General features: G+C 44.4%; 1 protein-coding gene across 1 annotated transcript in view; it reads right to left on the reverse strand.

Moving 5' to 3' along the window:
• sult1st6 (sulfotransferase family 1, cytosolic sulfotransferase 6) overlaps positions 1–15,120 on the reverse strand; it is a 53,273-nt gene that overhangs the window by 3,584 nt on the left and 34,569 nt on the right. Inside the window, exons 3-5 of the mRNA XM_084169142.1 lie at positions 14,750–14,847; positions 14,318–14,444; positions 1,534–1,628 (exon numbers count right to left, since the gene is read on the reverse strand). Coding sequence (XP_084025268.1) covers positions 1,534–1,628; positions 14,318–14,444; positions 14,750–14,847 — 320 coding nt within the window. The remainder of the gene's footprint in view (positions 1–1,533; positions 1,629–14,317; positions 14,445–14,749; positions 14,848–15,120) is intronic.

Consider the following 15,120-nt stretch of genomic DNA (forward strand, 5'->3'; position numbering starts at 1 on the left):
ATTTCTAGGTGAATATTGCATAAACAAACAGTCCCTGTCCAGACCACAGTGGGTCTCAGCTCTCCCTCGCTGTGCACCACGTGGGTCGTGTCAGCCAGGCTGACAATAACCCAAAACACAAGGCAAAATCTACAATGGAGCTGCTTATCAAGTAGGCAGTGAATGTTCCTGAGTGGCCTATTTGTAGTTTTGACTTAAATCTGCTTGAAAATCTATGGCAAGACTTGAAAATTGCTGCCAAGCAATGATCCCTAACAACTAGACAGAGCTTGAAGAATTTTGCCAAGAATAATCGGTCACACTTAATAATAAATAATAATTTGCCATTTAGCAGACGCTTTTATCCAAAGCGACTTACAGTCATGCGTGCATACATTTTTTGTGTATGGGTGGTCCCGGGGATCGAACCCACTACCTTGGCGTTACAGGCGCCGTGCTCTACCAGCTGAGCTACAGAGGACCACTTTATTTGGATAGTCCCATATAAACGATATACAGATGGTCATACTATCAACAAACTCTGTTGATAAGCAACTGCTTAAGGGTTAGGGTAAGGGATAGGGTTAGGGCAAGGGTTAAGTTTAGGGTTAGGATAAGGGTTAAGGTTGGGGTTAGGGTTAGAAGACAGTTAGTTTAAATGTTGTCGACAGTTATTGAACATCTATTAAACATCTACAAACCATCTACTTGGGACTATCTAAATATGGCGTTACAGAATAATCTGCAAATATTGCACAATCCAGGTTTGCAAAGCTTTTAGGGGGGATTCAGAGTTGATATACATGCACTTAAATTGAACATAATTCCTTTTTCACTCACTTTCCTCTCGGGCGCATTCTGACCTTGAATTTAAGCATGGAGAAACGCATGTGCCAGCCAGGTCTGCGTTTCTGGTGGAGATCATAGAAATGGAGGTGTGGCAGAGATGTGTCTACAGATAAGGGAGTTCTGACCCTGGCTTCCCACATAAATCAAATCAAATCAAATTTGCCACATGCCCCGAATACAACAGGTGTACACATTACCGTGAAATGCTTACTTATAGCCCTTAACCAACAATGCATTTATTTTTTAATAAAGAAGTAAAATAAAACAACCACAACAAAAAAGTGTTGAGAAATAAAGAGCAGAAGTAAAATAAAATAACAGTAGGGAGGCTATATACAGGAGGGTAGCGGTGCAGAGTCAATGTGCGGGGGGCACTGGCTAGTTGAGGTAGTTGAGGTAATATGTACATGTGGGTAGAGTTATGTGAGTTAGCATAAATAATTAACAGAGTACCAGCAGCGTAAAAAGATGGGGTGGGGGTGGGGGGTCAGTGCAAATAATCTGGGTAGCCATGATTAGCTGTTCAGGAGTCTTATGGCTTGGGGGTAGAAGCTGTTGAGAATCCTTTAAAACCTATACATTTATAAATGACAGTGCTGTATATGTGCAAGTTTTTGTGTTGTGTGCATCTGTAAGTGTGCACGTGCATCCATGTGTGTACGTGCATCCATGTGTGTGTGGACATTTGGTGCAGCTCTCCCCTACCTCTTTCATGTCTTCATAGAAAAGGTAGAGTATATTCCTCTTCTCTCGTTCCTCCCAGTAACCCTTCACATGGTCGTACCAGGACCCCCATGCCACTGAGGGAGAGTACAATACACAGTTTAACCACAGTCACTCAAAACCAACCAACTCTCATTCTAACAGCATTTACATTAGCACTATCATAAAAGTATTCTGGCTCATGACAAACACAGGCTAGAATTATTTTTCAGAAAGGGCGTATTATTTTCTATGAACTGTTTGGGCAGGAGAAGCTGGGTCCCATGCCGCTGATTAACATTGCGTACCGCATAGGTCCTCTCTGGAACGGATATCGGTGTATGATTGTATGGACCAAAGCTTTAAAGTCAAGTGGCGAATTGTTCCATCCATGGGCTTATCAACATGAAAGATAATAATGAGATTTTAGAAAACCAAAGGCAACACTAGCTATTCTCTCGTGGAATTTGAAAGGTCTTAATATTCCTATCAAACATTCCAGCTGTCTTGATATTCTAGCAAGAAACCATATTGATATAGCAATGCTCCAAGAAACACACCTCCTCCAAAAGGACACACATAGAATAGAGAACCATTTGTACAAACTGGCTGCTTTTTCATCAGCCCCAAACAAAACTAAGGGTGTAATCATAACAATACATAAGAAACTCAAAATCACCATCCTTGGTAAAGGCAAAGACCAAGAAGGCAGAATCACTTTCCTTAAATGTATCCATAATGGAAAGAAAATTGCCTTTATTAATGTGTATGCTCCAAATTCATATGATCCTCAGTTTTTTTAATTCTCTGAACACCATATTGTTAGAATTAACTGAATTCCAACTGGTTATTGGGACAGGCATGAATGTCATTCTGCACATGCGGGACGAATCTAATAAGACCAACTACAATCCACAGGCAACCAAGGCTCTCCAACAAATACTCTCTGATTACAACTTCATTGATGCCTGGCGAGCTCATAACCCAAAGCAAAATACTTTAGGGTACACTTTCTATTCAAACAGGCACAAAATATTATCCCGAATCGATTTCGTGCTATTATCTACTCCTCTACTTTCTTTAATCAAGAAAATGTAAGTTCGACATACAGTATGAGCCTATCTAATCATCATGCTTATTACTGCTTGATACACATTTCAGAATCTCCTAAAAGAGCCACAAGATGGCACTTTAATATTTCCTTACTACAAAATCCTACTTTCTGTGAACAATTTGAAACTGAATTTAAATAATTCACAATGATTGATAAAAATTCAGTCGATGATCCTCCGATTTTATGGGACGCCATTAAAGGTTTTATTAAAAACAATGCAACTTCATTTGCATCTGGGCTGAATAAACCAAAATTAAAGAAGATATCAGAATTGGAAAAGTTATTAACAACGTTAGAGTGTTCTCAACAAGCACTTTTTTCAGACCAGGTAGGGACTACTCTCTTCAAAGTCAAGACAGAACTAAATCTATTGATAAGACAGAGAGCAAAATTTGCCATCCATCGAGTTAGACAATTACTTCCATGGTAATCGACCTAGTCGTCTACTGGCTAACAAGCTTCACAGTAACAATCAATTAGTGGATATTGCAACTATTGAATCTGAATGAGGTGAATTACTATCAGAACCCAAATTAATCAACCAAAGATGCTCCAGTTTCTATAAAGAATTGTACACCTCTGATTGTAAAATCCACACCATAACAGATCGAGGCCTTTTTAAAAGATCTAAGAACTCCTTTTCTCCCAATTGAGGGAGCCGGCTTGCTGGAACCCCAAATTTCTCTCCATGAACTCAAAAGGGCATTGGATAACATTAATATTGGGAACCAATTAGATCCACTGTTACTTGAAATTATTAACACATCCATTCACAAAGGTTATTTTGGAAGGGATGTAAATACAGCACTAATTTAACCTTTATTAAATGAAGGTAAGGAAGCCACCCAGTGCTCTCACTATCGCCCTCTAACATTGATAAACACAGATATTAAACTGTTTTCTAAAATGTGGTCGTCCCGTCTCGAAACTTACTTACCCAAATCCTTACATCTGGACCAAAGCGGGTTTGTTAAAAAACTATTATCCTCAGATAACCTCCATCGTCTATTACATATCTTACATGCTTCATCAGAAACCAAAGCTCATTGGGCAGTTCTATCTCTTGACGCAGAAAAAGCTTTTGATAGACTAGAATGCTCATATCTTTGGTCGGTTTTGGAACATATGGGACTTGGCTCCAATTTCATTAATATGATTAAAATACTATATGCCAATCCCTCACCCATAGTAATAACAGGCAATACCTGCTCTGTTCCATTCAGAATAACTAGAAGTATGAGGCAAGGTGATCTCACCTCTGCAATTTTTATTGTCTATAGAGCCCCTGGCCCAGGCAATTCAACAACCTACAGAAATTACACCAATATCTCTAAATTCTACGGATCACGTCATCTCAATATATGATGATGATATCTTACTTTATGTAGACAATGTATCTTAATCCCTCCCAAAAGTTTTGAAGATCATAGACAAATTCAGTTCCTCAATTTATAAAGTGAATCTACCCATATCTGCCCTATTGCCTCTCAAGACCCTGATGGAGGACTCCACCTCTACTTATAGAATCCCAATTGCTTCGCATTTTAAATATTTTGGAATAGATATATTTCCTTCCTTAGATACAACCATGTAACTGGCAATCCAAATGGCATGCCCATACTCCAATATTTCACAATAACGGCTCGCAATCTGGAGGGCGGCCTTTTGCATCCCACCCAATGGTCCAAATGTGCCACCTGTACCCTTGCCGATATCATGGACAGTAAGGTTTTGAGAACATTCTAAAATTTGAAAGACATACACATTACCAGGCAAATCCTTTTTCAAAATATATTTACAACTTAGGTCAGCTATGCTGGCCTATGGAGTCCCTTGAGAAACCCAACTACTGAACCATACAATGATGGGATTTATAAATAAATTATATGGGCTCCCGAAAGGACTAATTTCTATAATATATAAACAACTTTTGTAAAGCTCATATTCTGAGCTAGCCATTAAGAAAGTATGGTCCACAGATCACATTTTGTTGTGTTGCAGCCTGAATTTAAAATTGATTAAATTGAAATGTGTCACTGGCCTTCACACAATACCCCCTAATGTTAAAGTCGAATTATGTTTTTAGAAATCTTTACAAATTAGTTTTTTTTTTTTAATCTGAAATGTCTTGTGTCAATAAGTATTCAACCCCTTTGTTAGGGCAAGCATAAATAAGTTCAGGAGTACACATTTGCTTAACAAATAATTAAATAATAATCAGTTGCATGGACTAACTCTGTGTGCAATAATAGTGTTTAACATGATAATTTAATGACTACCTAATCTCTGTACCCCACACATTGAATTATCTGTAAGGTCCCACAGTCGAGCAATTAATTTCAAACACAGATTCAACCACAAAGACCAGGGAGGTTTTTCAATGCCTCGCAAAGAAGGGCACCAATTTGTCGATGGCGAAAAATAAATAAAGCAGACATGGAATATCCCTTTGACCATGGTGAAGTTATTAATTACACTTTTGATGGTGTATCAATACACCCATTCACTACAAAGATACAGGTGTCCTTCCTAACTCAGTTGCCGGAGAGGAAGGAAACTGCTCAGGGATTTCATCATGAGGCCAATGGTGACATTTTAAACAGTTACAGAGTTGAATGGCTGTGATAGGAGAAAACTAAGGATGGGTCAACAACATTGTAGTTACTCCACAATTCTAACTTAAATGACAGAGTGAAAAGAAGGAAGCCTGTACAGAATACAATATTCCAAAACATGCATCCTGTTTGCAATAAGGCACTAAAGTAAAACTGCAAAACATGTGTCAAATAATTTAACTTTATGTCCTATATACAAAGCGTTATGTTTGGGGAAAATCCAATGACTTTCTCATCTCTGTACCCCACACATAAAAATAAACGGAATTGAGCTAAGCTCAGGCAAAATCCTAGAGGAAAACTATGTTCAGTCTGCTGGGAGACTAATTCACCTTTCAGCAGGACAATAACCTAAACATAAGCCCAAATATACTGTACACTGGAGTTGCTTAACAAGACAACATGGAATGTTCCTGAGTGGCCTAGTTACAGTTTTGGTGGGTAACTGATGAGCAACCCTATGGGGGGGTAGAATGAAGACATGTTGGCTGGGTGGGGTTGGGGGAAGGGGATGGGAGGTTGGGGTTGGAGGCCCACTTATTTTTTATTTTATTTTTATTTTTATACTGAATTTATGATAATTTAAACTCTGTATCTATTTCTTACTATTTTTTTTCTTTTGAGTGGCAGCCTACAGGTACATATTTTATAAACTTATAATTTGAAATGGATAATGAACCTGTAACCCCCAACAAAAAAGAACAAAACAAATTAAAATGTGGTAAACAATTAATACAAAAAAGGGCGTATTCAATATTGCCCAATTTAATTTCAAAGCCTGGGGGAGAAGGAGAAATGCATTTTCTGTACTGTATGATGTGACAAGGTGGTAGCTGTACTTGCCATGATTATTTATTATGCAATTGAATTGTAAAATATAATTTTGTTTTGTGTTTTGTGTGCACACACACTTGAAGAAATACAGTGAGGGAAAAAAGTATTTGATCCCCTGCTGATTTTGTACGTTTGCCCACTGACAAAGACATGATCAGTCTATCATTTTAATGGTAGGTTTATTTGAACGGTGAAAGACAGAATAACAACAAAGAAATCCAGAAAAACGCATGTCATAAATGTTATAAATTGATTTGCGTTTTAATGAGGGAAATAAGTATTTGACCCCTCTGCAAAACATGAGTTAGTACTTGGTGGCAAAACCCTTGTTGGAAATCACAGAGGTCAGACGTTTCTTGTAGTTGGCCACCAGGTTTGCACACATCTCAGGAGGGATTTTGTTCCACTCCTCTTTGCAGATCTTCTCCAAGTCATTAAGGTTTCGAGGCTGACATTTGGCAACTCGAACCTTCAGCTCCCTCCACAGATTTTCTATGTGATTAAGGTCTGGAGACTGGCTAGGCCACTCCAGGACCTTAATGTGCTTCTTCTTGAGCCACTCCTTTGTTGCCTTGGCCGTGTGTTTTGGGTCATTGTCATGCCGGAATACCCATCCACGACCCATTTTCAATGCCCTGGCTGAGGGAAGGAGGTTCTCACCCAAGATTTGACGGTACATGGCCCTGTCCATCGTCCCTTTGATGCGGTGAAGTTGTCCTGTCCCCTTAGCAGAAAACACCCCCAAAGCATAATGTTTACACCTCCATGTTTGACGGTGGTGATGGTGTTCTTGGGGTCATAGGCAGCATTCCTCCTCCTCCAAACACGGCGAGTTGAGTTGATGCCAAAGAGCTCCATTTTGGTCTAATCTGACCACAACACTTTCACCCAGTTCTCCTCTGAATCATTCAGATGTTCATTGGCAAACTTCAGACGGGTGTCATGCCCTGACTCGTTGTCTCTGATTGGGGACCATACTTAGAAAGCCTATTGGCACTAGTGGGTTGTGGGATCTTGTTCCGTGTTAAGGTATGTTGTGTTTGTGTACCTTGGACTTCACGTTTCGTTTCTTTTTTTGTCGTTGTGTTTACAAGTCTAATAAACATGTATGCATATCACGCTGCACCTTGGTCCGTCCCGTCTGTAAGCGAGCGTGACAGAAGATCCCACCAAACGAGGACCAAGCAGCATGTTCAGGAGCAAACGCCGGGAATTCAACAAGAGGTTACATTAGTAGATGTCCTCCTCGGTTGGGGGAGAATTACGGAGGAGGAGGCCGTCCACTACCGGAAGGCGATGAAGGAGGATGCCCAGGTAGGAGAGGAGAAACGGCACCAACAGTGCTGACGACGGAGACCAGAGAGGCAACCCCAAGAAAATGTTGGGGGGGGGGGGCACACGGTGTGTGCGACGAGGCAGCAGGAGGCCGTTAAAGGGCGGATCTGCAGCTTAGGAGAGGAGGCCACCAGGTTACGGGGGCTATTGGTTCAGAGGGAGCAGGAGTTATTCGGTCAGAGGAAGGCGCTACAGGAGGCTATAAGGGAGAAGGAAAGTGTAGAGGCACGGCGAGAGGAGCTGGTTAGGCAGCAGAAGGAAGTGGTGCATGTCGCCAGTCCGGTCCGGCCCGTTCCTGCTTTCCGCACTAAGCCAGTGGTGCGTGTTCCCAGTACGGCCCGACCCGTTCCTGCCCCTCGCACCAAGCCAGTGGTGCGCGTCGCCAGCCCAGTCCGGCCTGTTCCTGTTCCTCGCACCAAGCCAGTGGTGCGCGTCGCCAGCCCAGTCCGGCCTGTTCCTGTCCCTCGCACCAAGCCAGTGGTGCGCGTCGCCAGCCCGGCCTGGCCTGTTCCTGCCCCTCGCACCAAGTCAGTGGTGCGCGTCGCCAGCCCAGTCCGGCCTGTTCCTGTTCCTCGCACCAAGCCAGTGGTGCGCGTCGCCAGCCCAGTCCGGCCTGTTCCTGTCCCTCGCACCAAGCCAGTGGTGCGCGTCGCCAGCCCGGTCCGGCCTGTTCCTGTTCCTCGCACCAAGCCAGTGGTGCGCGTCGCCAGCCCAGTCCGGCCTGTTCCTGTCCCTCGCACCAAGCCAGTGGTGCGCGTCGCCAGCCCGGCCCGGCCTGTTCCTGCCCCTCGCACCAAGTCAGTGGTGCGCGTCGCCAGTCTGGTCCGGCCCGTTCCTGTCAGTGGTCAGCTGCTCCACTCCGGAGCCAGAGCAATCCGCTTCACCGGGGTCCAGTCCTGCTCCGGTCAGCGGCTCCACTCCGGAGCCAGAGCAGTCCGCTCCACCGGTGCCTGATCCAGCTCCGGTCAGCTGCTCCACTCCGGAGCCAGAGCAGTCCGTTCCACCGGGGTCCAGTCCAGATCCGGTCAGCGGCTCCACTCCGGAGCCAGAGCAGTCCGCTCCACCGGTGTCCAGTCCAGCTCCGGTCAGCGGCTCCAGTCCGGAGCCTGTGCAGTCCGCTCCACCGGTGCCTGGTCCAGCGCCGGTCAGCGGCTCCAGTCCAGACCCAGACGTCAGCCCCTCTCCAGGTTCGGGGTCTCCCACACCAGGGTCCAGACACGGCTTGGTACTTCGTGGGAGGAAGGAGAGGGGAAGCAGCGCGCCGAGGTCCAGACCAGACCAGGGGCGCAACAGGGATGCGGAGAGTAAGTGGTCGTCACGCCCTGAGTCGGATCCGTCTCCGAGGCGGAATGCCCACCCGGCCCCTACCCTGTTATGTTTATGTTGTAAGGTCGGAGTCCGCACCTTTGGGGGGGGGGGTACTGTCACGCCCTGACTCTGGAGACTGGTATTTGTTGAGTCAGGGTGTGTATTTTCTGTGTGTATTTTCTATGTTGTATTTTCTAGGTTTAGATCTAGATTGTCTAGATCTATGTTGGCCTGTGTGGTTACCAATCAGAGGTAGCTTTCGCTCGTTGTCTCTGATTGGGAAGAATACTTAGGCAGCCTATTGGCACTAGTGGGTTGTGGGATCTTGTTCCGTGTTAAGGTATGTTGTGTTGTGCTGCCTTGGACTTCACGTTTAGTTTTGTTTGTTATTTTGTCGTTGTGTTTAATATTTAATAAACATGTACGCATATCCCGCTGCGCCTTGGTCCGTCCCGTTCATCAACGATCGTGACAACGGGCCTGTATATGTGCTTTCTTGAGCAGGGGGACCTTGCGGGCGGTGAGATCTTGCACGGAGCCCCAGGCCGAGGGAGATTGGCAGTTATTTTGTGTTTCTTCCATTTGCGAATAATCGCACCAACTGTTGTCACCTTCTCACCAAGCTGCTTGGCGATGGTCTTGTAGCCCATTCCAGCCTTGTGTAGGTCTACAATCTTGTCCCTGACATCCTTGGAGAGCTCTTTGGTCTTGGCCATGGTGGAGAGTTTGGAATCTGATTGATTGCTTCTGTGGACAGGTATCTTTTATACAGGTAACAAGCTGAGATTAGGAGCACTCCCTTTAAAAGTGTGCTCCTAATCTCAGCTCGTTACCTGTATAAAAGACACCTGGGAGCCAGAAATCTTTCTGATCTTTCTGATACTTATTTCCCTCATTAAAATGCAAATCAATTTTTTTTTTGTTATTCTGTCTCTCACTGTTCAAATAAACCTACCATTAAAATTATAGACTGATAATTTCTTTGTCAGTGGGCAAACGTACAAAATCAGCAGGGGATCAAATACCTTTTTCCCTCACTGTAGTGTCTTATAAGCCCATTATGGCTGGGCATCAAATTGGTGTAATGGTTCCCAAGCTTTTTCAGCAGGGACCCCAATTTCACACCTAAAACATTTCCCCCTTGGGAACTACTGCCTTATAGCCTAGCATATTATCCAAGTTCAAGTCGGAATAATGCCCTAAGAAGCCATATCACAACCTACAGCCTTTATCCTTATGCCATTTCATCCAGATATTAAATGGTATTTCAACCACTTCACTTGTGCATTGGACTACGGCTGAGTACAACAACGCGCTTCGACCTCCGCAGAGCCATCAAACCGGGAAAAGGACAATGTCGGAACAAGGCGGAATCCTATTATACCGGCTCTGACACCAGAAGCATGTGGCAGTGGCTCCAGTACATTAGGGACTACAAAGGAAGCCGTGATCTGCCCAACGATGCCTCTCTACCAGACACAATGCATTTTATGCACGCTTCAACAAAAACAACACAGAGCCCTGCATGAGGGCCCCCGCTAATCCGGAGGACTGGGTGATCTCTCTCTACGAGGCTGATTTGAGTAAGGTTTTTAAAAAGGTCATCACTCGTAAGGCCGCTGGCCCAGATGGTATTCCATGGCGTGTCCTCAGGGCATGCACAGACCAGCTGGCATGCGTCTTCACTGACATTTTAAAACTCTCCTTGTCCCAGTCTGTAATCCCCATGTTTCAAGCCGTCTACCATCATTCCTGTTCCCAAAAATGCTAAGGCATCCTGCCACAATGACTACTGCCCTGTAGCAAGCACTCACATCTGTAATAATCAAGTGCTTTGAAAGGCTGGTCAAGGTACACATCAACTCCACCATCCCAGACACCCTGGACCCACTCCAATTTGCATACCGCCCCAACAGATCCACTGACGATCCAATCTCAATTGTACTCCACTCTGCCCTCTCCTACTTAGAAAAGAGGAATATCTATGTGAGGATGCAGCACATCATACAACACCATAGTGGACTTCCTGACGGACCGACCCCAGATGGTAAGAGGAAGCAACAACACCTCTGCCACGCTGAACATGGGGGCACCCCAGGGGTGTGTGCTTAGCCCCCTCCTGTACTCCCTGTTCACCCACGACTGTGTGGCCACACATGACTCCAACTCCATCATCAAGTTTGCTGACGAGACGACAGTGGTCAGCCTGATCACCAATGGCGATTTGAAAGCCTACAGGGATGAGGTCAGAAACCTGGCAGTGTGGTGCCAGGACAACAGCCTCTCCCTCAACGTCAGCAAGACCATACACAGCCTTGAGACAATTGAGACATGGATTGTGTATGTGTGCCATTCATAGGGGTGAATGGGTAAGACAAAATATTTAAGTGCCTTTGAATGGCATATGGTAGTATGCAACGCGGTTGGGTTTTTCAAGCTCAACAGTTTCCTGTGTGTATCAAAAATGGTCCACGATCCAAAGGACATCCAGCCAACTTGACACAACTGTGGGAAGCATTGGAATCAACATGGGCCAGCATCCCTGTGAAACGCTTTTGACACCTTGTAAAGTCCATGCCCTGACAAATTGAAGCTGAGGGCAAAGGGGGGGCAGAAGGCATTCCTAATGTTTAGTACACTCAGTGTATATATTACCACTAGTATATTACCATAAGTATTTATATATTCCTGCTATCAGTCACCTTTCAGCTCTGTTTACATGTATGTCCACCTATCATGCCTACACTGACACTCTTGCACACACACACACACACACACACACACACACACACACACACACACTCACAGTGCCTTCGGAAAGTATTCAGACCCCTTGACTATTTCCATATTTGTGTTACGTTACAGCCTTATTATCCTCAGCAATACACACAATACCCCATAATGACAAAGTGAAAATAGGTTTTTATACATTTTTGCAAATGTATTACAAATAAAAAACAGAAATACATTAATTACTTAAGTATTCAGACCCTTTGCTATGAGACTCCAAATTGAGCTCAGGTGCATCCTGTTTCCATTGATCATCGTTGAGATATTTTTACAACTTGATTGGCGTCCACCTGTGGTAAATTCAATTGATTGGACATGATTTGGAAAGGCACACACCTGTCTATATAAGGTCCCACAGTTGACAGTGCATGTCAAAGCAAAAACCAAGCAATGAAGTCAAAGGAATTGTCGGTAGAGCTCCGTGACAGGATTGTGTTGAGGCACAGATCTGGGGAAGGGTACCAAAAAAATTCTGCAGCATTGAAGGTCCCCAAGAACACAGTGGCCTCTTAAATGGAAGAAGTTTGGAACCACCAAGACTCTTCCTAGAGCTGGCCGCCCGGCCAAACTGAGCAATCGGGGGAGAAGGGCCTTGGTAAGGGAGGTGACCAAGAACCCGATGGTCACTCTGACAGAGCTCTAGAGTTCCTCTGTGGAGATGGGAAAACCTTCCAGAAGGACAACCATCTCTGCAGCACTCCACCAATCAGGCCTTTATGGTAGTGTCCAGACGGAAGCCACTCCTCAGTAAAAGGCACGACAGCCCGCTTGGAGTTTGCCAAAAGGCACCTAAAGAATATCAGTCCATGAGAAACAAGATTCTCTGGTCTGATGAAACCAAGATTGAACTCTTTGGCCTAAATGCCAAGCGTCACGTCTTGAGGAGACCTGGTACCATCCCTACAGTGAAGCATGGTGGTGGCAGCATCATGCTGAGGGGATGTTTTTCAGTGGCAGGCACTAGGAGACTAGTCAGGATCGAGGCAAAACAAATCGAAAAACCTGTCTTTGCTTTGACATTATGGGGTATTGTGTGCTGCTGCCATGCTGTTTACTATGATTAATCCCGCTACCAGTCACTTTCTCCTAATCCCCCGCCTACATGTACATACACTACATGGCTCGTCGAACATCTCATTCCAAAATCATGGGCATTAATATGGAGTTGGTCACCCCTTTGCTGCTATAACAGCCTCCACTCTTCTAGGAAGGCTTTCCACTAGATGTTGGAAAATTGCTGTGGGGACTTGCTTCCATTCAGCCACAAGAGCATTAGTGGGGTCGGGCACTGATGTTGGGCGATTAGCCCTGGCTCGCAGTCAGTGTTCCAATTCATCCGAAAGGCGTTCGATGGGGTTGAGGTCAGGGCTCTGTGCAGGTCAGTCAAGTTCTTCCACACCAATCTCGACAAACCATTTCTGTATGGACCTCACTTTGTGCACGGGGGCATTGTCATGCTGAAACATGGAAAGGGCCATCCCCAAACTGTTGCCACAATGTTGGAAGCACAGAATTGTCTAGAATGTCATTGTATGCTTTAGCGTTAAGATTTCCCTTCACTGGAACTAAGGGGCCTAGCCCGAACCATGAAAAACAGCCCCAGACAATTATTCCTCCTCCATCAAACTTCACAGTTGGCATGATGCATTGGGTCAGGTATCATTCTCCTGGCATCCGCCAAACCCAGATTTGTCCGTCGGACTGCCAGATGGTGAAGCTTGATTCATCCCTCAAGAGAACGCATTTCCACTGCTCCAGAGTCCAATGGCGGCAAGCTTTACACCACTCCAGCTGATGCTTGGCATTGCGCTTGGTGATCTTAGGCTTGTGTGCAGCAGCTCAGCCATGGAAACCCATTTCATGAAGCTCCCGACGAACAGTTTTTGTGCTGACGTTGCTTCCAGAGGCAGTTTGGAACTCGATAGTGAGTGTTGCAACCAAGGACAGACGATTTTTACGAGCTACGCTCTTCAGCACTAAGCGGTCCCGTTCTGTGAGCTTGTGTGGCCTACCACTTCGCGGCTGAGACATTGTTGCTCCTAGACATTTCCACTTCACAAAAACAGCACTTACAGTTGAGCAGGGCAGCTCTAACAGGGCAGACATTTGCCCAACTCAATTGTTGGAAAGGTAGCATCCTATGACGGTGCGACATTGAATGCTCTTCAGTACGGGCAATTCTACTACCAATGTTTGTCTATGGAGATTGCATGGCTGTGTGCTCATTTTATACACCTGTCAGCAACGTGTGTGACCGAAATAGCTGAATCCACTAATTTGAAGGGGTGTTCAGATACTTTTGTAGTGTATCTACCTCAAATTACTCCAGTATCTCTGCACATTATACATTTGGTATTGGCACTGATCCTGTATATACAATAGCTTCCTCTCTTAATTCTTATGTTTTCTTTATTATATTTATTTTTCCTTTTTTATTAGTTATACTATTTTAGATATTAATTACTGCACTGTTGGTTAGAGCTTGCAAATCAAGCATTGCACTGTACTTGTGCATGTGACAATAAACTTGAACATATCTGCATCAAAGTACCCTGCAGTAGTATATCTAAATCAATTCATCAAGCTATTGAGCACATAGCGACCTGGCCATCATCCAAGAATAACAACATAGTAATCATCATATGCCATTTAGCAGACACATTTATCCAAAGCGATCCTGGCATTGAAAGCGCCATGCTCTACCAACTGAGCTACTCAGGACCACATTGGTATTAGTCATTATGAAAATGCTAGTTATTTATTAAAATGCTAGTTACATTATATTACTTACGTTCTCCATTCATGAACTTGTGGATGTATCCGTCCCACGGTCCAGGCTCAGGCTGGGTTAGATTCATGCGGTCAAAGTGGTAGTAGCTGACCAGGTTGTCCTTAGCATTCCTCGCTACATAGATAGCCTGGAAGAAGATGGTGGGGGGAAGGTGTAGCATTTTGTTTGTAATTTACTGTTCTATTGATCATTTTTCAGATAAAGTTAACTGAAAATATATACTTAATTCTAAACCATTTCCAAACTCATGAAAAAAAAATCTGAATCTAGTACCATTTCACACTAAAATGCTGACCAGAACTGTACTGTGCTAGCTCTGATATTTTCCCTCCACATCGTCCTTTCCAGCACGGTGGATGCATAACTAGCCCAGCACAGTACAGCTCAGCTTAGTAGTATGAAAAGGGAATTAGGGGTCGTACTCCATCTTACCTTGCATTTGTTTTTCCAGAACCCTTCGGGCACCAACTGGAAAGGTAGATGGGTCTTGATGACCCTTGGGGGGTCCATGTTTTTAAGGAGGCTCAAGCCTAGGAGACGCAATAGGAAAAGTAAAAGATTAGGGAGTTCTTGAAGGGTTAAAATATGGGTCATTCTTAGATTGCAGTGGCTTTTGCGTCCCTCGCCTTGAGTTTGGGGTTGTGGTTCGATGTGGGTGTGTTATGTTTGTTTGCTATGTTTGTTTTCTATGTATGTTTGTTATGTTCGTACCCTGGCAGTTATTGTTGTTTGACCCTCTATACTCAACAGAGTTGAGTTATCCCAAACATCCTGAGCCACCGTACTATTTATGACTTTGGCTA

This window comes from Coregonus lavaretus (assembly GCF_964263955.1).
Source record: "Coregonus lavaretus genome assembly, chromosome: 1".
NCBI classification, from domain to species: domain Eukaryota; kingdom Metazoa; phylum Chordata; class Actinopteri; order Salmoniformes; family Salmonidae; genus Coregonus; species Coregonus lavaretus.